At 50.9% G+C, this 20,949-nt stretch overlaps 5 protein-coding genes across 5 annotated transcripts; 3 read left to right on the top strand and 2 right to left on the bottom strand.

Annotated features, from left to right (window-relative positions):
- Window positions 1-353: 353 nt before the first annotated feature.
- F5J12DRAFT_921581 (DUF1620-domain-containing protein) lies at window positions 354-4,345 on the bottom strand (the record flags this gene model as incomplete). The annotated part of the gene is made up of 13 exons (XM_051749293.1): window positions 354-752; window positions 827-987; window positions 1,067-1,200; window positions 1,275-1,477; window positions 1,527-1,901; window positions 1,983-2,183; window positions 2,256-2,855; window positions 2,912-3,016; window positions 3,075-3,173; window positions 3,232-3,670; window positions 3,718-3,976; window positions 4,029-4,091; window positions 4,144-4,345. The coding sequence occupies 13 exons, from the start codon at window positions 4,343-4,345 to the stop codon at window positions 504-506; spliced, it is 3,090 nt and encodes a 1,029-aa protein (XP_051599283.1). The 3' UTR covers window positions 354-503.
- A 277-nt stretch (window positions 4,346-4,622) lies between these two features.
- On the top strand, window positions 4,623-5,328 carry F5J12DRAFT_149115 (uncharacterized protein). Its single transcript, XM_051738157.1, has 3 exons — window positions 4,623-5,024; window positions 5,084-5,167; window positions 5,279-5,328. The coding sequence occupies exons 1-2, from the start codon at window positions 4,751-4,753 to the stop codon at window positions 5,092-5,094; spliced, it is 285 nt and encodes a 94-aa protein (XP_051599282.1). The 5' UTR covers window positions 4,623-4,750; the 3' UTR covers window positions 5,095-5,167; window positions 5,279-5,328.
- A 2,307-nt stretch (window positions 5,329-7,635) lies between these two features.
- On the top strand, window positions 7,636-9,389 carry F5J12DRAFT_743803 (Metallo-dependent phosphatase-like protein). Its single transcript, XM_051742054.1, is given in 8 exon segments — window positions 7,636-7,939; window positions 7,995-8,091; window positions 8,108-8,181; window positions 8,231-8,310; window positions 8,358-8,475; window positions 8,530-8,621; window positions 8,679-8,912; window positions 8,973-9,389. 8 exon segments carry the CDS (start codon window positions 7,699-7,701, stop codon window positions 8,994-8,996), a joined length of 960 nt encoding a protein of 319 aa, XP_051599281.1. The 5' UTR covers window positions 7,636-7,698; the 3' UTR covers window positions 8,997-9,389.
- Window positions 9,390-10,999: 1,610 nt separating this feature from the next.
- On the bottom strand, window positions 11,000-13,742 carry F5J12DRAFT_927943 (uncharacterized protein). The gene is given in 6 exon segments (XM_051749423.1): window positions 11,000-11,571; window positions 11,676-12,666; window positions 12,686-12,926; window positions 12,976-13,120; window positions 13,174-13,373; window positions 13,423-13,742. The coding sequence occupies 6 exon segments, from the start codon at window positions 13,598-13,600 to the stop codon at window positions 11,254-11,256; spliced, it is 2,073 nt and encodes a 690-aa protein (XP_051599280.1). The 5' UTR covers window positions 13,601-13,742; the 3' UTR covers window positions 11,000-11,253.
- Window positions 13,743-18,277: 4,535 nt separating this feature from the next.
- Window positions 18,278-18,877, top strand: F5J12DRAFT_722180 (uncharacterized protein; the record flags this gene model as incomplete). The annotated part of the gene is made up of 3 exons (XM_051741349.1): window positions 18,278-18,422; window positions 18,522-18,745; window positions 18,809-18,877. Coding segments are annotated over 3 exons (438 nt in total), but the record flags the coding sequence as incomplete, so codon positions are not given.
- Between the last annotated feature and the right edge of the window lie 2,072 nt (window positions 18,878-20,949).

Raw genomic sequence — 20,949 nt, 5'->3', positions numbered from 1 at the left:
GTAACCTTTCGAACGTGGCTGAACTTTGACCCAGTGCCGAAGCTGACACGCTTCAATGCATAACAGTCAGAATAGTCAAAGCACTGTAAGTTTGGGTGCGACAATGGCTTTCGCGACCTGGCTGGACAACCGGAAATCTTCTGAGTATCTGAAAGTTAACCCTAGGGACGTCCGACCGGCGTCGTTGTCCTTCCCGTTGACCGTGAGGGACGTCAAAGTTAGCTTGCTTCAATAAAACATACCTACCCGTGTCCGTCCTTATATCTAGACGGAATCTATCGTTCTGTTGTGAACGGCGTATATTCATACCATGACACAGCATTCGGCCCTCGAATCTAAGTCCGTGCTCGAGGGCCTATACATTTTACATTGCAAGGGGCTTCCGAGTAGTGCAATCCGACACAAACAGCCACCAGCATCATGGTAACCCGAAGTCACTGGTGCGGTACATAAATTAGGAGTGCCTCTACAAACAAACGCCTACGCCCTATCCGGGTATCCATCTATCCTACCCCGAATACCATCTTGCCCTCGAACTGCCTTCTCCTCACCACAGGTCTCACGAGCCCAATCGCAAGCGCAAGACCCCCGATTGTCAGCACCAACTGCGCCTTGTTGAAACTCTCCGAAAGAACATCGAACGTCCCCGACGGAGAGACGCGCGTTAGGAAGAGGTCAAGGCCGATCGCGAGAACGAGAGACGTAGATTCGAGCCGGGATGGTGCGCTAATGATTTGGCGGACGTTGGCAACCTGTTATAACAATGAGAATTAACATAGTTGAGTATGAAGAATGAATATGAGGGAGTATGGAGAGTCGATCGTACCTCGTAATTATGCGACAGCGCAAACCGAGCATCATCCGGAAGTACAGCATCATACGCGATGAGTCCTTCTTCGGCCTCAGACGGCGACGCCTTGCCAAGGGGTCTTCGTGCATTCAGAAGTCTCCGGTGGACGGAATACACGGCGTGTCTACGGCTTGCCACTGTAATGCAGCAACAAAATCATTGTCAATCATCCAATGACAGTAGAACACAAATATTGATGACCAGAGCGATACGCACTTATCAGATTCTTGAGAGTCACACCGAGGCGGGTCGATGTCGTCGAAAGCGCGGTGACACCGTACGGTATAAGATACGCCTGCTCGTACGTCGTAATATCGGTTGTAGCGTTTGAGTAAGACGATAACTCCGAGCTACGCGGAAATCAGTTCTCTTCCAATCTCCACGACAGACAAAACAGATTCAGGAGATAGAAAAAATTCCATACCTGCGCGTCACATCATCCGGCTTCTTCCCCTCATACATTTCCACCGAAACGATCCTCCACCCCTTCGTACCACCGCCTTCCATCCCATGCCCATGGCCGTAGTCTACATCAGTTCTATCCTCGTAATACGAGTACACCAACCAATGATCAACGAGCACAGCGTGGACGTCGTCGCATCTTCCCTCGGGGGCGGGTAAACCCACCTGGTACAAAATCGTCCCTTTGACGCTATCCAGGACATATAACCCGCACGTTCCCTTCGCTTCGGTCAACACGACCCTCAGACTGCCTATTCAAGTACTTATACAGCGTCCTCCGGTCTCCCAGAACCTTCCCGACAACCGGTGCCTCTCGACCCGCGTTCCCGTTCAGAATCGTTTCCCGGATCGTTTCGCCAGAGCCAAGGGTAATCCGCCACGTGGGATATGCGACGTGTACGGTGGAAACGTCGTCGTTGAAGCCGAGACGGTGTCCGACGAGTTGTGTGCGTGTCGATAGTTCGTCGTTGTTGCTGTTCACCTCGGGCCGCGAGGTAGGAGACGTGCGTGCAGAGAGGACAAGGTGTAGGGAAGGCGCGAAACGTGCCAAGGACTCGCGGGTAGCTGGAGTATCTGGGTATAGCTGGACCTATATATCGCGCATTCGATCAACACTAGCCATACACAAAAAAGCCAACGCGACTTCAAAAACGAAAAACTGCAAACCTACCTGCAAAAACTCATCCAACATCGCAACAGTCCCCTGCCCATCAGGAACAACAAATGATTCGATCATCGGACCCTGTATCACATCCGTCCCCTCCAACGGACCATACCTTGAGCGAGGGGAGTCGCCCTCACCATCTTCGACAGGGCGTACATCATCGCCGGTTAATGGGTCCACCTCAAATACGACCGTATCCACAAGGCTCTTTATGTTGAGTTTAAGAAAAAGGAAAGAAGTCAGTAAAACTTGCCCACTAGGGTGATAGGAACCACATACATTATGCGCCCGTCTCTGCGTCACCAGTACAACAGTCTGCTTCATCGTCTCCTCTTCCTTACCGCTGGAATCGCCCAGAGTTCCCGATTTCGAAGGTACAACATACATCTTCACGGGTAAAACTCTCCCTCCCACACTGCCAGAAGCCCAACCCAACCCAAACAAGCGCCTCCAGATTACTCTTCCATTGCTCGAGTCGAGGCCGTACAAAACGCCTTCCGTTGTTGCCGCAACAATCACTTGGCGGAATCCAAACCGGTCACTGTGGAGAGTGGAAGGTGCATCAGAACTATGCATTGGTCCGTCTTCACGGATGATCGGGCCCAAGGTGTACGTGTACAAGTGCTGTAGGATACTCTCAGAGAATCGTTGAATGCAGGTTAGGAGAGTACCGGATATGCTGGTCGATCCGGTGGACGGGCTGCTAGATGCACTTGGCTGAGGTAAAGGTACGAAAGCAGCAACGCGGATGGTCGAGAGCGCTTCCTCGCGGGACCACTGCAGAACATTGTGTTTCCATAACTGAAGGGTACCTGTTGACGTCGCCAGTAGAAATCGCGTGGTCTCTTGAGTGTCATCGGATCGTCCGTCGAAGGTAACCTTTGGGTGGGTAGGGAGTGAGTGGCAGAGAAGGGTAAAGAGAGAAGATCACTTACGTGTCGAATTACACCGTGTCCGTGTGTTGGGAATGGAAATGCGTATCCCGTTACTTGTCCTGTGCCATCAGAAAGACGCGGGGTGAACGTCTGATGGATTGCTTGCTACACCATCGTAATTTTCAATACTGGTACAAGCACAAAGACAAGCGGGGATACATACACCATTCGCGTGCGACCAATATACTCTCACAATGCGAGGTTCGCCGTTCTCACCAAAGCTCCCTGCAAAATGCGACTCGCTGTGCGTCTGGGACGGTGCCTGCTCGTTCCTGTCAGGTTGGGAGGTGGAGAGACAGTCGTACCAACCGAACACGTACCACGTCGGCGAATTCCCACATCGGTCGTAAAGACTCTCCGTCGTACCTCATGACATGGGCAGACCCGTCCTGTGTGAATGCGATAAACTGGCCCGCCCCGGTGAGTCCGATGTCTCGGATATGTGTGTAGTTCACACCGGGTAGAATCTGGACCTGGCCTTTTAGTCCTGGAGTGAGCACCGCTGCTCTGATTGAGGACGACTCCAGCCATGTCAGACAAAGTCCTGGTGCGATTTCTGCCGTCATGGGCGTGTCAAGGAGAACAAAACCGGGCGTGTCCTTTGGAAGATTTGCAGGGATGTTGACAGATGCAATGGTGGATCCGTTGTCTATGGATAAAGTGGTGACGTGCAGAGTGTATGCTGCCTCGGACCTGGCGAGACCGATCGCATAGACAGTGTCTGGCGTGGTACGAATGTGGGAGTACACCACGAGCGTCCTATCCGGGTATCAGCGCGTCACCGTAAAGAGAAAAACTGGACAAACCCATTGTCTGGAGAATTCCATGTCCATGCAACATCGCCAGACTGGCCGTCTATACGACTGACCGTGTGGCCATTGGTGAGCGCAAAGATCGCGGTGCTCCCTTCGACCGAAATCCGCCTTGTTGTGATTGCTGTGTGTTGTACTTCGTGTGTTTCAGCGCGAGGAAGGCTGTGGAGACGACGTTCGAGGAGAAGGTGGCCTGTGGATGTGTTATACGTGCGTAGAGTGGATCCACCAGGCCCAGAGAGTAATGCGACGTCTGTAACGGGTGTTTAGTACATGGTAAAACGCTAGACGAAAGAGACACGTACTTGAGTCGTCGTACACGTCAAATGCCCTGATGGGGTCGTCGTCGTCGTGGATGCTCCTCCATGCTTTCAGCGAGTTAGAACTTCCACACCGAACATCAGACTGTCCAGTGCCCACCTAATGAACCGTCTGCAGCATTGATTGCAGCGAAGACGTTGCTGGCTGTCGTTGCGAGAATGAGATCGCCATGAAAGTTGGTTTTGAGTGGAACGCCGACGAGTCTGGAGTGCCAGTCGACCACGCCGACGTCGGATTCGTGCAGTGCCCAGCTCGCCGCTGCCAACGACAGCGACGCGACGAGCAGCCTCAAGTGTAACATTTGAAAGTGCTAGTGAGAATTTAGGAATTGATTAGGGATGCGCTATATAATTAGGCACTTGAACTCAAACAACAGCGACGACGACAACGACGGCCTACGGCCCCGACAAACGGATCGCACAGCTGATAGACTGCCAACATCCGCCTGAACAAGACACGAAAATCCTCTTCCACACTATCCGAGCCATCCTCCTCGAGGAATCCGGCATCGAGTCCGTACATATCGACACCAGTCACCATCTGCGACAACATCGACGGCCAGTTCTGGGACCTCCTCTAACTATGTGCCCAGGAAATGCGTTACCTGTCCCCTATCGTTGTGGCCATCCGGATATCCCGACAAGGTCACTTTGTTGCGGGGCAATCACGAAAGTAGACAAATCACCCAATTAAGTCTACGGGTTTTATGGCACTCTTCACTCCGATGCTAAATTCTCTTCCCAGACGAATGCTAACAAAAGAACGGAATTGCTGCAGTTTGCAAAGCGTGTTCGATCATCCGAACCTCGCTGCGGAATGCCACCACGCACCATCAATACAGGAACTTATCGACCATCTCTCAATTCATCGACGGAGAACATTGTGCGTACACTACGGACTCTCTCTAGACATACGCGCCCTCGACCGAATTCGCATCCTCTCAAGCGTTCAGGAAATCCCCCACGAAGGCATATTCTGCGGTGCAGTTTGAGCGCCCCCCGAATTGGAATGGAATGGTTTGTAATGACACCTTCTACAGACCTTACGTAGTCATACCCCGACGACATCAATAATCGGGCTGTGAGTCCTCGCGGTGCAGGCTGGGAGATATGTAACTCGAGAGGTACGTCATTCATTCCATTCGGGCAAATCGCATGCTCTGCTTTCCTAACTCAAAACACGTCCTGGACGCGCTTTGTCCCTCGGCGCGAAATACGGGTGTTTCAATGAACAGCTAAGGCGGTAATATGACATGTCCACCACGCCTGGACCCAGTGCCCCAAGCCAGCGCCCTTGCCTTATAGATATTCCGTTATATCATATCTTCCAGAAATTCAATGTATCAACGTGAGGTTTACACAGAAAGGCACGCTCGATATGCCACGTCTTGCCATGATCCAGACTTCCTTAGGAGAAACACGCAAAAGTCGGAATAACAATTCTTACCGTATTCACGTTTTGGGCGTTGTGATTGTGTGGGGGCGTACAAGTGGTGTGAAGGCGCAGGCGGTATGAGGGCATACAGATGGTGTGAGGGCACAGACGGTGCGAGGGGGTCAACATATAAAAGCGGCCTAATTCTTGCTCATTTACCTTCAGTTTACTCAACCACCGCAGAGCCAACCATCACGCATGAGCATCCCTCTCGACAAGGTTTTTGTTTGGTGGTCCAATACTCCTCTAAGTTCTCTAGCACGGTCAATCCCTACGTTGTCCCTTTCTACTACATCCGGAATGATAAGATGCGCTACTTCGCTGATTTCCCTAGCCAAGCCGTCAAGGACGAGTTCCTCAAGTTTCTGAGGACACATAAAGCAGTGCAAACCAGTGATTGGTACAGGCTAGACAGCGACACTGCCGTTCATGATAGCTTTGCCAAAGCCGCTCAGTTGGGCGGAAATGCGGACAACTTGTCGCCTCATGCGCGAGCCTAGAGGGAAAATGTGTGTTGACATACCGTGATGAACCACGAGTGTATCCAATGAAGGGTTCCTTGATATGCAGAGGTTCACTGCAGTCCACTTGGACTGCGGAAGTGTTTTCTGCCGTGATTTTTTTAGATATATAGAAAGCAAGAAAAAAAAGAACATCTTTTCTCGAGTTCATCGGACATGGCGATCAGGTACACTTTGCACCTACATAATAACTTGATCTCCTCAACAGTCATCTTTGATGACCTTCCATGCAATCGGTGTATCGTTTGCTGTTGAGCCAAAATTAAATGTGGAGGTTATAACTCGCGCTTGGAATCGGATGTTGGTGCACCTGGTCTTGATGATCGTACTTCAAGTATGTATCGCTGGCCTGTGTGCATACTTGAACTTGAGGCCCGTAGCGAGCACTTCACTGCCGCATACAAGCATACGAGTAATCGCCACGCGCTCGAGTTGGAACCACTGTCCCGCTTTTTCTCTGTTCACTATTGATGACGCGTCGCGTGTAGTGTAACTCTGTGAAAGAACAACAGATTAGCGCACGAGATAGGTTGAAGTCGATGGGCCAATGGAGCGCGAGACAGATATAGAGCATCTCAGAACTACTGCAACAGAGACTTCGCTTTGCATACCAGACGGGGGAAAGAGGCCCAACGGCAAAACATGGCTGAGAAAAGGGCTGTCGACAGGGAAAAGATTGTGATCAGGAAGGATTGGGATGCCACCGTGTGAGGAGAGGCAACCTAAGTGCCAGGGGAAGTGTGAGAGAGCGAGGAGATACAACCACGAGGTGAAAAGAGGCAACCCGCGTGCCCGGAGGAGTGTGAGAATCCATGGTAAGTGGCTGAATGCGAAGAAAGGCAATCTGCGTGCCAGGAGTGCGAGAATGAGATGATACACGGCCAGATGCGAAGAGCGGCAGCCTGCACTCCTAGAGGAGCGCGAGCAAACAAAACAAGAAGGAATGGGAAACGACGATGAAAGAATACCCAGAGCCAAAGGAGGAGACAGGGCGAATGAGCGAGGGCAACCATTTATGAAATACAACCTTGAACATGAGGGAAATGGGTACCTTCAAACATTTCGGGGCTAGTCCGAAGAGCACCCCACACCTCGCAAAGGGCGTCTGTAGAAATCGAAAGGAGAGGACGCACAATTGGCACTTCCGACAAACGCACTTAACTGGCTGACTCCCAATGAGTCGGGAAGTCATGGTTTCATGTGGGGCACCAATAACTCAGGCTCGAAAACAATCTGGAAGAGGTAGGAGTGCAAGGGGCTGATGTTGTCATTACTGTAGTCCCGAATAACGTGGAGGTGAACAACGCAAGATGGAAGCCATGACCCGCGGGGTGACGACAGGATCGAAACCGATGGTTCCGCCGGAAGTGAGCACAATGTGGGTGGGAAGAAGGACGAGATAGGGAAAGTGGAGTCGATTCGAATGCTAGTGCTGGGTAAGGTGTGACAAAATAGTGGCCTGGGCAAAGGAAGAGCTTGACCTGAAAGCGGCGGGTTGGGGGAAGAGGCCATTGACGGGGCAGTGTTGTCTCGTCGGACGAGTTTGTCCTCGCAGGGGGGGATTCTGTGGCCAGATCAGACGACGCACTCGAATGACCCGTGGGAAAAGACGGCGAACACTACTTGGGACTGCTAGTGAGGATTAGGAATTGATTAGAGACACGCTATTTGGCCACCCGGGACTCAGACAACGGCGACGATGATGACCTACGACCCCGACAAATGGATCGCACAGCTGATGGACTGCCAACATCTGCCCGAACAAGACATGAAAATCCTCTGCGACACCGTCCGAGCCATCCTCCTCGAGGAATCCAACATCCAGCCTGTATCGTCACCAGTCACCATCTGCGGCGACATTCACGGCCAGTTCTGGGACCTCCTCGAACTGCTCAGGAAAGGCGGAAGCGTGCCAGAGACGAGCTATATCTTCATGGCACGTAGGTGTTCTTGGGCATCGCAGCTTCGGCAGCTCATATCACACTTCGCAGGGAGATTTCGTCGACCGGGGCCACTACAGTCTCGAAACCGTGTCATTACTCCTAGCACTCAAAGCAAGGCAAGCTGTTCCGATCATGACTAGGCCCCTATCGTTCATGGTCTTCCAGATATCCCGATAAGGTCACGTTGTTGCGGGGCAATCACGAAAGTCGACAAATCACCCAAGTATACGGGTTCTATGGTGTGTCCTTGCATGCACTCTTCGCCCCAACGCTAAATTCTCTTCCCAGACGAATGTCAACAAAAGTACGGAAGCGCCGCAGTATGGAAAGCTTGCTGTAACGTGTTCGACTATCTGAACCTCGCTGCAGTACGTCACCTCACATCCCTGACAAACATCACTTACAACCATCTCAGATTATCGACGGAGAAACTTTATGTGTACACGGCGGACTCTCTCCAGACATACGGACTCTCGACCAAATTCGCGTACTTTCAAGAGCCCAGGAGATTCCTCACGAAGGCGCATTCTGCGGTAAGCTTCCAGCCTTCCTCAAGTTGGAATCGTTTGATATGACGCCTTCTATAGACCTCATGTGGTCAGATCCTGACGACATCGATAATTGGGCTGTAAGTCCCCGCGGTGCTGGCTGGCTCTTCGGCGGAAACGTAACTCGAGAGGTACGTCGTTCATGCCGTTCAGGTACATCGCATATACTCACTCCACCATCTTCGCAGTTCAACCACGTCAACTCACTCAGTCTTATCGCCCGCGCCCACCAACTCGTTCAAGAAGGCTACAAATACATGTTCGACAACGCCCTAGTCACCGTATGGTCCGCACCTAATTACTGCTATCGATGTGGGAACATGGCATCGGTGTTAACACTGAGAGAAGGTGGGGAGCATGAATTCAAGGTATTCGGTCCGGCTCCCGAGAATGAGAAGGATAAGGGGATGGGCAGGCGGAATGTGAGCGTTTTCTATTAACTTCACCTGGGGTACTGAAGTGCTGACACTCTGCTACGACAGCCCGGAATGCAATATTTTGTATAGTTATGCTGTATCTTGTTTATTGCTGTCGGATATACCAGTCTTCTTGCTCTCGACAGGACTGAAGAGCTGTGAATGGATGACGCGGATCGCGCGGCGTTCTCTGCGACTGCAACCTACGCTCGGAGTAGGTATGTACACTAATTCGATTCTACCAAATCACAAGGTCAAGATTTCCATCAGGCTTACTTATTCCTTTGCTAGCAGATTCAGACGTGGCGTCTCCGTCGCCCCATCATCGTATCCCCGAGCATGAATATGGTTGGGTAAGTAACAACAGGTGCACGAAGAACAATAAGACAGGAGGATGGTGGGCCTTGTGCTACCGTCATATCCCCCGTCTCCACTGTCTTCTCTCTCGAATGAAGGGCTGTCACGATGACGGCCTCGAGGGAAATGTTCCCGAGTAATGGCCTGCGCGGTAGTCAGAGTTATCAGTTCCCTACCCAGTGCCATCAGCTACGTAGGTACTAGAAAACGATCCCACAAGCTCGGTAAGTTCGCCTAATCAATCTCACGTCGACCCGAAAAAGTTGCGTCTTCAGAGGGAGGAAACGGGACTGGCACCCTATCAATGGACTAATTGATGAGAGTAGGAATGGGAAAAACCATATCAACGCACGAGGAGTAAGCCCTTGGAGATCACAGGTGGTCGTCCGTATCATGGAGGCTATCGTCCAGAGAATCCATTTAATTGCGTATGGGGCGTGTCATCGATCATGCTCACGTTGCCTTGCAGGGGACAAACACTGTGCAAAATCCAATGATCGCCAGCGAGTGAGATAGCCTGTTGGTATCTTGCTAGCGACAGTAAGCCCAAAGGGCACAGTTCACATCAACGGAGAAGTGCTAGAGAACCGAAGCAGAGCGTTGGTATATGGCGTATCATAGACATGATATGTCGTCCAGAGAGAGATAATGATAAACTCACGCGACTCACGCAGACCTAACGTTCGGCAACGGAACGGCACCAATGGAACCGCTGACACCTCTGCAGTCGACTTTGGTATCCCGAGGCGCATCGAGATTCTGTACCACGACAGTGGATTGTAAATGTGTACGACCGGGTGAGCATATCCATGTGACCGACTCACGGGAGTACCAGTGCAGGATGGTATCGACTAAGTCGAGCATTGTTCCTCCTGTCCCTTCACCAATAATTTCCTCGGAAGGGCCAACGCATTTGCCAGGAGCACATGAGGTTTATTGGCACGACGAGAAGAGTCGGCGCTCGGGTGTCGTCCATCAATCGTGACGCAGAGGGGGACGGGGGAGTAGGTGCGCAGTACGGCTGATGATGGTTGAGGAGGAAGATGGGCGGGTAGAATGGACGACCGGTGTGCTGAATTTATAAGGGCAGTTGGGAGCCTGACATCTGATTTCGGGGGGGGGGGGGGGGGGGGGGAAACTTTCCGGGTCAGCCACCTTTTGGCTGCCGGCTCCCCGAAGGGACGGGACTTGGTACGTCATCATCTAAAGTTTCAGTGTGAATCCGAGCTGCTGGTTGTGGCGTGTACAGTCTACAAGACGTTGGTAGGGTCCTCCCTCCGAGACGACTGGGTTGCTGCATGTGCAAGGACAACTGGCAGGCCGATATCTGATTCCGAAGGTTCTTTCGGACGACCAATATTGGCAGGGCTCTCTGTCGTCCCCCTTACCCTCGAAGGCTATAGTCGTAAGCTGTGCCTGAGTAGGATAGGATTCAAAACGAAATGAAACCAAGCAGCTATGTCGATACACCGTCAGCTCGTCAACTTCATCAAGTCCAACTGACCCCTCTCTGGCCTCAACTTTCATGTGTACCGTATCCCAAAGCTTTATACGAGGACATCCACCTTCGCCGGGTCCCTCGGGTTACGAAGGTGTTATCATGCTTACATAATTCTTGTATCGTTCAGAATTTGCGAACACCCGCCACGCGAGAACCGACTCCCCATCTCCCCCACATTCGGTGGCACCTGGCGCCCATAAAAGATGATCGGGCAAGTAGCAGAACAAACCACATCCTCCAAAGAGTTCTGGACAATGAATTGTTGAGATTGTTGTAGAATAGGTATCAGATGAATATATCGTGTCGGTACGTTAGCTGATCATGCGTATCTACATATAAACAACAGATATGAGGATGTCCGGAGGGGTATGATGAGGACGATGAGCAAAGACTACGAAACAGCACGAAGGAAGATACGAACACAAAAAATGACTGCTAAAGGAGGAAAGATAGACCAGCTTTAACGACCAGCAATCCTCCATATACACGTCAAAGGATTTCTAACACCCCCGCCCGAATGTTCGTGGGGATGTTGGTTCCAAGTCCTGAAACGACAATCTCTTCCTCTGTGGCAACCCTCCTGTACTCTCCCTTTGGCTGCTGTGCGAGCAGCAACGCGCTGAACGGCTGTCCGAGACGAGCAATCATTTGCAGTGCTCGGGTATAGCCGTCAACTCGAGGGGGGAGAGCGTGTAACGGCGAAGACGGCAGAGAAACTCCATCCGATTCAGCGTCGTGATCTGAATCGCAGTTAGAGTCAGCATCGGACTCCGGATCCATCTCCCCAGGAAACCACACTATTGGGACCTCGGATATGACCAATCCACGGATGTACGAAGACAAATTTATGTGCCTCATGCAGCGGGAGGTCGTCGGCAGGTCGAGAACTCCACTTTTCCAAGTCCTGATACCCTGGCACGATACAGCTTCTCACTGCCACTGCGTAGCTCCAGTCTTCTGAGGGGGAAGATGATGCATGGAAGATGTAGACGTCTGGTACCAAAACGCGCAGGCGGAAGCAACTTGATTTGATTATAAATGCTAAGGACAACTTCCTGGGGCAACTTGCTGCGTAGTTTTGTGATGCATGTTTCCATTTCTTCTCCTTCGAGTGACGGAGGGGTGTAAGGAATTTGGCTGTAGACGGAAACGGAAGCCGGGAGACAGCTGTTGTACGACGACGACGTCCCTGACCACGCAAGTACGGTGACCTCGCCAGTGCGAGCTACGATCTCCTCCAGCAGATGTCCGAGAGCGTCGGTTCCTTCGCCATAGTGGGGCCTGATATCAGATTTGAATATGCCGATCAGAGAGTATGCGACGTCTTCCTCCTTCGTCGCATTGCGTGTAGAAGCAAGACGAAGTTTTTCGCGAACCCCAAGATCATCTGGAGAGAACCTGACAATGGTTCCAGAGGAAATCTTGATAGCATCTGCAAGCTCTTGCATGATCACCGGAGATTGCTTGTGGTTCATGCCAATATCGCCGAGGTATGGTTTCCACTCGGAGTCATAGAACAAGATGACCCCTGGTGAGAGAAGCTCTTGTAAAGTCCAAGCTCGCGTCATCCAAAAACTACGCGCAAGGTCTCCAGGCTTGGACGGATGGGCTACACCGGCAAGGTATACAAGCGTGACTGCCGAATTCGCGTACCATTTGTACATCAAAGTAAGGGATTCGGATAGGGTAACGGTGGCGCTCTGGGACTTGTCGATACAACACGTATCCGACCAGGCCCAATTGTAACCGAGCCTGCGTGTTTCCTCGCAGAAATCACGCAACTTCTTATTCAGGCGCGTTTTGGGAAGGCCCCACACGAGGTTGACTTCGTTGACGTCCTGGAGCGGAAGGTCCCACACGGAGTTGACTTTGTCGACGTCCTGGAACGACGGCTCCTTTCCCCTGCCATGCGTGCGAGAACATGACGTATCCGAAAAAACTTTTAACCACAGGTCGGATCTGCGTCTCGTCCACTTTTTTCGTCATAGATGACACAAGTTCTTTGAACCTCGGATGAGCCTTGAATATACGCATCCGCTCAGTCTCGTCGCAAAGGCGACCAGTAGTGACATAAATGACGACGAAGGGACAACAGATCTCGCGGACGATGGAATCGATAGCTGCGATTGTGTCAGATGGTGAAATGTAGTTCTTACGGAGTTCTGTGAAACTGTTATTTGTAGATATTGGCGTCATACAGGAGATACATACGGATAGTCTCAGGGTCACAGGACTGTTCGATCCTGAGTAGCATGGACTTGAAAGCCTCAATCGCCTCGTCATACTGCTTCGCGCCATGAAGCGCCACATGCTTGGCCTCAAAACCCCAAGGGCTGGAGGGATCCACTTTCACCGCCTATACAGCAACTGTAAGGGAACCCACTAATACAAGAAAGATATCACGCATACCTCATTTGCATCCTGTAGTGCATCCTCCCACAACTCTTTTGCAGCCCGAGCTCGGCTTCGTTTGATGAGCAGACCTGCCGGACTTGGAGGACTGAGGGACAACGCAGCAGAGTACTGTGTTATTGCGTCATCATATTTTGAAGATCCAAAAACACTGTCGCCGACGCGCTCAAGTTTCGCAGCACATTTTTCGGTGAAATCTGATGACAGACATGAATGTGCATGTCAGCTAGCAGTTACAAGACATACCTGAGATCCAACCCGCAATTGCGTCTCTTTCCTTGTCTGCTGTCCGCATGATATTGAGGAGGATCTCCGTGGCTTCGGCAGTACGACCTTCAGCATAGAGGGCGTCACATAGATGTTGCTGAGCAACGATATCCAGTCCGCTGAAACTCCACCCGAATATCTTGATGGAGGGTTGCATTAATAGGCGGCGCTAGTAGCGGCAGAAGACCTACGAGCGAAATTGTCACTAGCGGAGGACATTGTTTGTCTTCGGGGGCTAGGCTCTTCGCACGCTCAATCAATAGTATCGCATGTCCATAACTTCCCTTCTTCAGGTACATAATTCCAAGCACCTGTGCGGTGAGTCAGCAGCGATAATTATATGTCTGCGTCACGCAATGCACGTACCTGGGTGTAGAGGTATGTGGCGTCGTCGTCGTCATCATTGTCCGCTGTTGTAACAAGGTACTCTGCACGCATTATCCTGTCTTCTTGATTTCCAGATTCGAAGACAAGAATCGACTGAGCAGAATGTAGATTAATTGTGAGAACGATCTAGATCACTTGGCGCACCTTCAACAGTAAAAGATATCTGATGTCGTGCAGCTCACAATCATAAAATGCAAAGTCGAATGTGCGTAGCGCACCCTCTCGATCGCCCTGTCTAAGTAGAGCAATCACCATCGCGATATGGCCTATAGGTGATCGCTGAATCCGGAGGGACTTGATGTGTATGTGAGCAATCATACAGATGGAGCGGTGAGGAAGGGAATCACCTCTTTGGCATCCTCTATCGCAGCTGCCAGAGTTTTCAGTCGTGCTCGTATAAGTGCGCGGTTTGCCAGCCTATAGTGGCTAGGGCTTGAATCGCTCGCAATTTCTGCTGACAGCAGCACTTCGGTTTTCGCTGGGTCATCTTGCGTCCACAGCCCGAAGGCCTCATCACTCACTACTACGAGCGGAAACTGAGAAGCGCAGAGCTGTCGACGAATTAAAGCATTACGCTGTGCGGGAGAATAGCATGACGATTGTTAGCGAAGCGAACTTTATGAGTGGACATAAACTTACACCATCGCAGAGACGCCTAAGTGAAAGGACATCTCTGAGATCGTGAATTGTGATATCGGTCCCATTTCCACATGCGAGATACCGTCCACTTTGTGAGAGAGCGACACATGAGACTGCTGTGTTGTGCGTGATAATACTACCGATCTGCATGTGGGACAAACAATCCCATAGCGAAACCGATGAACCTGCGGCACATGCAAAAAATCTGCCATTGGATGCCATAGATGGTGGGGATTGGTCTTCATGGATCGACCATTCTGAAGACTGAAAGCTAGAAAGGTTAAAACAGATGATTTTGCCTATGTTCGCGACGAACAGTTGCAGGCCATTAAACGACCAAGCCAACGAAGGGCGCGGATAGCCGGTGGTGCAACCGCGTCCTCCTGAATCGAACAAGATATTGGCATCATTGGTGCTGTAGACACGGAAACCAAGTATCGTCGAGACAGTCGCAAATCGAGTGCCGTCCGGAGAGAACTTGACACTAATAACGCCAGGATGTGGGAGGGGAGGGTGAAGTCGTTCGCCGGAAGTGATGCTGAACATCTGGACGTTGCTCTCGTCCGCAGTGGCAAGTTTAGTACCGTCGCTCGAGATATCGATTCCGTATACATAGCCGTCGAGTCCTTTGAACTCGCGCACTTTTTCATGAGTGGCTGCATTCCAAAGGATTGCCGTGTATCTGTAGTCTCCAGCCGCGATCCAACGGCCATCCTGTGAAACGACAACACACATAAGTATTTGCTTTCATGGTTGGACCCTGTTGCTGCCCGTCTTCAATCTTCCATCGACGGATTTCGCCACTGTATTTATGTGCTCCTATGACCTGGCTTTCGCCCGCAAAGGCTACTGCATCTCCTTCACTCTGAAATCCGTTTTCAATCCGTTTCGCACCTTAACCGCCACAGCGAACTGTCAGTAGGGCCGCCTCAGCCTCTCTGACTGCTGGTACGCACCCATCGTCATCGCTAACAAACCCGCTAACACAGTTCGTCCTGGAGCTTAGAGGGGAAAAGAACGATGCATTGCAGACTTGCTCGCGGCGCCCAATATATGGCCTACACGTTCCTCAAACTATATCGATATCGATCAGTCCACGCGACCACAGTCACATCGTGTTCTTCAAGATCAGGATATCGATGAGGATTTGGCAGTGCAGGTCTCAGTAATGATCCCTGAGCTCCACAAGATCCGGTTTTCGTCTGCACGAGGTCACACGTAGGGTAAGGGTTGGTGGAAACGTGTCGAAGGAAGACATAGTAACGTATTGGCATATCTATAATCATCTAATCCCAGGAAATTATCCAGCGTATGCATCAAGTGCCCTCTGCCCCGCCATCGGTCCCGCCAGGTCTTTGGGTTCCACCATGTCCTCACACTTGCCGATACCCTCACCAGGATCTGAATCCAAACCTGCCAACAAAACTAAGGCCTTACGCGATCATAAAGCAAATCCGGGTCGCACCCTCGTCTCATGTTCATCAGTAGGCACGTCAACACGTGCCCACTCCAACGAGATGGGAGAGGTAAGATGTAGTACGACAGCGATATCGTCACCGGCAAATATCTCATCCATCGAAACGTGCGGCGCCTGACTTGTCGATACGTAGCCTCGTAGGAGTGCATAGGAGTGCACTACAAGACCTCGGAGCTGGAGTGCTGAAAAAATCCTCGCTTTGACTCAATGCTGCACTGAAGGCTGCTCTTCCCGTCGCTGTCATTGGCGGCGGTAAGGTGGGCACTGCCCGAATCCGATGTCGGCGTGGTCGACTGGTATTCCGGACTCGTCGGTGTGCCACTCAAGTAAAACCAACTTTCATGACGATCTCATCTCCACAGTGACTCATCTTCGCTGCACTTAACGTTACAGACGGATCATTAGATGGACACAGGGCAATCTAATATTCAGTGCAAGTTCTAACTCATCGCAAGCATGGAGGACCATCCACGACGACGATGACCCCATCAAGACCGTCGACGTGTACGAAGACTCAAGTACATGTCTTGGTCTGGCGTCTCGTAGTCTAATAAACACCTTTTGCAGACGTCTCACTACTCTCTAGACCTTGTGGGCCCACTTTGCCCGCGCACGACACATCTACAGGCCGCCCCATCTAACGTCACCTCTGCAACCCCGCTGACGCTCAAACACGTGAAGTACAACACAGAGCGAGCAAAACAGGGCGCATTTCGGTCGACTGGGGGAGGACGTACCTATTGCAGATGCGGTGAGTGCCCCAACACAACACTGGTCTAGGATGATGACAATAGTCCAAATGCTGGAGTGTCGAGAATTGCATCTCTCCACCTGTGAGACAGATTAGGTCATTTCCTCTTCCTCTTATGACTAGCTATGCCTGAGTCTCGTAAGGGCAGACATGCAGCCATTGCCAGGTCGCATCCAGTGGTGCATTTTCTCGTGTCGTGTCAATCATCCGGGAATCTGTCAAGTTTGAGTATCTGGGCAGGCAACGACTGAAATAGTGGGATCCGGGTAATGGATCAGACCGTTCGCTTACCACCCCTTCCTAGAGTGGAACGATGACCTCTCCGAGATGATTTGTACGCAGAGCTGTTCAGCTACAACATTCGTCACACACACAGACTACTATGATGCGCTATAAAGACAGTTGGCAGAGGCCACATTTCCTGCGTACACGCGTGCTCAACGAACGTGGCACAAGCTGTGCACCCCCGAGAATCCGTACTATGTAGTCCAAATAGACAATCACGTCATTGCACGAGGGCGCTTTCGTCAGTACTACTCGAGAATATAGTGTGGATAAGAATTTGCTGTTGATTTCTACGGTCGCCTTCTAACATCTCCTGTGTCTGACGCAAGGACCAAATCCCAAGCCAAGGCCCAACAGCCTCATTCGATCGAACCCCATGACATGTCTGCGGAAGCAGAGGTCCACTCCATCACTGAGTAGTGTTGGATCCTACCTTGATAAACTAAATCTGATGCGAACCCGGAGCTTAGGGGAACGGGCAACTTCCGTGCGGAGTCCATGTTTGTTTCTAGCGCCACTGGTATGTCTGTTGGTCGATAGCTTTGGAACCGGTTATGACAGACCAGTATCCCAGATTGTTCTCGGGCGTGGAGGTGTGTATGACTGCAATTCTATTTCGAGGGGGCCGTACTAAGTACATAATTCGTCCAGCACGAGCGGTGTTGATGGGTACGACATGCACAACGCCCCGTCATTCAATCGAGGAAACCGGTGGAGCCAGAATTGGATCCTGCTACATGTACAAAGAATAGGATCAGACAATACGTGTAGTGTTCTAAGCCTTCCTCGCTATCCCCCCTCTCTCCTAAGTGAACATGTCCTCTGGACCGACAATTGAGCAAACCGAAGGTAGCGAGCTTCAGAACTACTTAGGATGCCACTGACAAATCTAAAGCTGTCGGTACGGTGTTGCCCATCGCTGCGACGGTGGTCACTTCATTCCGTTTATTCGTCCGGACACGACACCGCCGTCTCCGGCTCGACGACGCATGGGCTGCGCTTACCATGGTATTCACTTATTATTTGGATGGTAATAGGCTGGTTGTATCTGGACGACTCCGGTGACGATGTCGTTTTTTCTGCCAGAGCAAGTCTTGCTGACTATGTACTACAATAGCTCGATTTCCTCAAAATACAAGGGTGGCATCGTATTATATGTGCATTCCTGATAACAAATCAGCATCACAGCATGCTCAAACATACTCTATAGAAACGCACAGGTTCTCCTATGCGGTCGTTTGGTGAGATAGAAATCTCGTCTCTCCGATCACGAGCAATCTCACAATGATTTTAGGTCGTCTAGGATCTCCATTTTATATACGGTCGTGCGACTGACTTTCCCTGGCGCACTTAGGAAGACGTTAGTGCTCACCGCTATCGTGTTTATGGTTGGATGGATGATCCTTGGCGCGGAAATCTTGTGGACCTGTGAAGCAGAAAGTGGTTGGAAAATCCCAACACGTCCTTCAGTGTGATATAGGTAGGAACGTTGTCATTGCGCAGGTAATTAGTGAGTCTGTTGTGTGCAGCGCCAACGAGATGGACCGTCTTACTTGCTATGTCCAGCCGACGTGCTCAGTGACACAATCTTAATACTGGCACCGTTCCGTCTGATTTACAACGTCAAGCTCACTAAGGCTCAGAAGATCCGACTTCTGTCTATGTTTTCGACGTCTGCTGTTACCACCGTCGTCAGCCTTAGCCATGCATATTACGCGCTTAATGATGGTGGGCTGAAAGCGATCATGGCTGCTACTGTTGAGGTATGGTTCTATGCTCCGTTAGCCATTCCAGTACAGCGCAGACTCAATCCTTTGCTTGACCAGGTGTCAATTAGCTTGATCGTGGCGAACTTGAGGGTAGTTGTCGCTTTCTTTCTTCCGCATCAGCACTGAAGAAACCACAACCCCTGCTCTGCCGGAACTCAAGTCCATAGTCACCATCGGCTCGCAGCCGATTTGGAAAAGACCACAGGTCCGTTCTATGACGGATGTGTTTGATATACCGTCATCTACATTGTCCCTATGGTACTTTTCATTCTTTTTCTGTTACTACTTGAACGATATTCCCGGTTCTACGTGACTAGCCCCCTCCGGCCACATGGGCTTGACATTATGAAGTCGATATCTGGGGTCATTGCCTTCCTCTGGTTATGGACCTATCACTCAAAACAAGCATGCTCCACCGGTAGAGCTCTCCGTCTTCCATTGCTCTCGAAGCTAGTTGTAGGTGCTCACTTCCACCCGAGTCGGACAAGGAAAGATTCGAAGTGAAACATCCAGCCTATATTTCGCCGGTTCGACGAATCTGCAAATTGTATCTTTCGTTCCCCTTATCCTCGACTTCATTGTTCTTCGCCTTCGGAAGCTGGCCGTAAGTCACCCACTTGCACCTGAGTCAGATAAGAAAAGATTCGAAACGGAACGGAACACTTGATCTGTTTTTTCTTCGGCTCTCAGAGTCCGTAAATTCCATCCCCCGTTCTCCACTGATTCTAGTTCCGACTTCACGTGCTCTTCCCGAGCGACCCTTCGGCGGCCCAAAGCGCTGCCTACGCAGTGCCAATGCCTTTTCCAGTACCCATTAGTTACGGAGGCATCGTCAAGTTTTACATCTCCGATTACACGGGACGGACTTGTAGGAACTCTTGTCTATATTTGTGGTTACTGGATTGAAGGATTGCGAATGGATCGCGCGAACTAACCTGTAGGCGTTGGCCCTGCTCGGCCGGGGCTTCGCGACAGACATCTCTATAGCTGCAACATGCAATCGGAGTAGGTGAGTAGAATCCGATTCAATCAAGGCCATTTCCGTCTCCTCCAACCAGGTTCCCCCACAGGCTTTATATATGTTTCTCTTCCATCCTTATCCCCTTCCCGTCAGACTCAGACGTACCATGTCATCATCCCACCATCGCATCCACCAATATGAATATGATCGAGTGACTACGACGGGTACGTAAAGAATGATGGAATCGCAGGATGTCGTTCTACTGTCATGTCATTTAACCCCACCGTGTTCGTGCTCGAATGAAGCACTGTCAAGATGGCGGCTTCCAGGCCAATTCTCCGTGAGTAGTGGCCTGCGCCATAGTCATAGATATTAGCTCCTGACTCATCCAACAACTACATAGCATTTGCAAACACTCTTCTGGTGTCCTATGAGCTCGGTAAGTAAGCTATGTCTCAATGTGATCACATGCACAGCGGAAGATAATGAATCTGTACCCTATCAGGCTGACTAAACGTACGAGAGAAACAATGGAAAAAGTCACGACTGACGAAGAGTAGGCTGCAGCGATTGCGAATGGTCCTCCATATGTTTTGCCAGAAGTGGATCAAGTGTTTCACAATACACCTTGTTGCTCGGTGTCGAGCGAGAGGGCCGACTTGGTGTTATCTTCGCCAACGATACCAAGCCAGAAGCGGATACATCGCATCAATTGGAAACGATAGATAATCAAAGCAAGGTGTTGGTGCGTGGCATATCGTAGAGGTGAGATGTCATCCCTCGAAAGAGAACGATAAACTAACGCAACTTGGGCCCAATGTACGTACTCTTTCGGCTGCGGAACAGCATCGATGAGATCGCTGACATTCCTACATATCCCATGAGGTATTGAAATGCCGTGCTGCGATAGCTACTCAAGTCGCAGATTCGGATGATCAGCAGAGCATGTCTGTGTGACCATCCGACGAGTCTCAACTAGGCCAAAGGATTGTTCCGTACAACCCCCCGTCTGCCGAGCCTCTCCTGTTCGTCAGGGCCAGCGCGTTCTGCGAGGAGTACATGAGGCTCGTTGTCGTTATTCGCACGTGAAAAATCAGTATTCGACATCGCCCATCAATCGTGATATTGAGTGGGGTCGGAGGGTGTGTGCGTGCATAGTATGTCGATAATGATGGTGAAGAGGAAGGTGGGCGGGCAGAGTGGACGACTGGCTGTGCAGAGTTTATATGGGCGGCTG

The sequence above is a fragment of the Pisolithus orientalis genome, assembly GCF_024613125.1.
Source record: "Pisolithus orientalis strain OTSU chromosome Unknown F5J12scaffold_17, whole genome shotgun sequence".
NCBI lineage: Eukaryota > Fungi > Basidiomycota > Agaricomycetes > Boletales > Pisolithaceae > Pisolithus > Pisolithus orientalis.
Note: the sequence above shows the minus strand (reverse complement) of the source record. Positions and strands in the feature narration are given on the sequence as shown.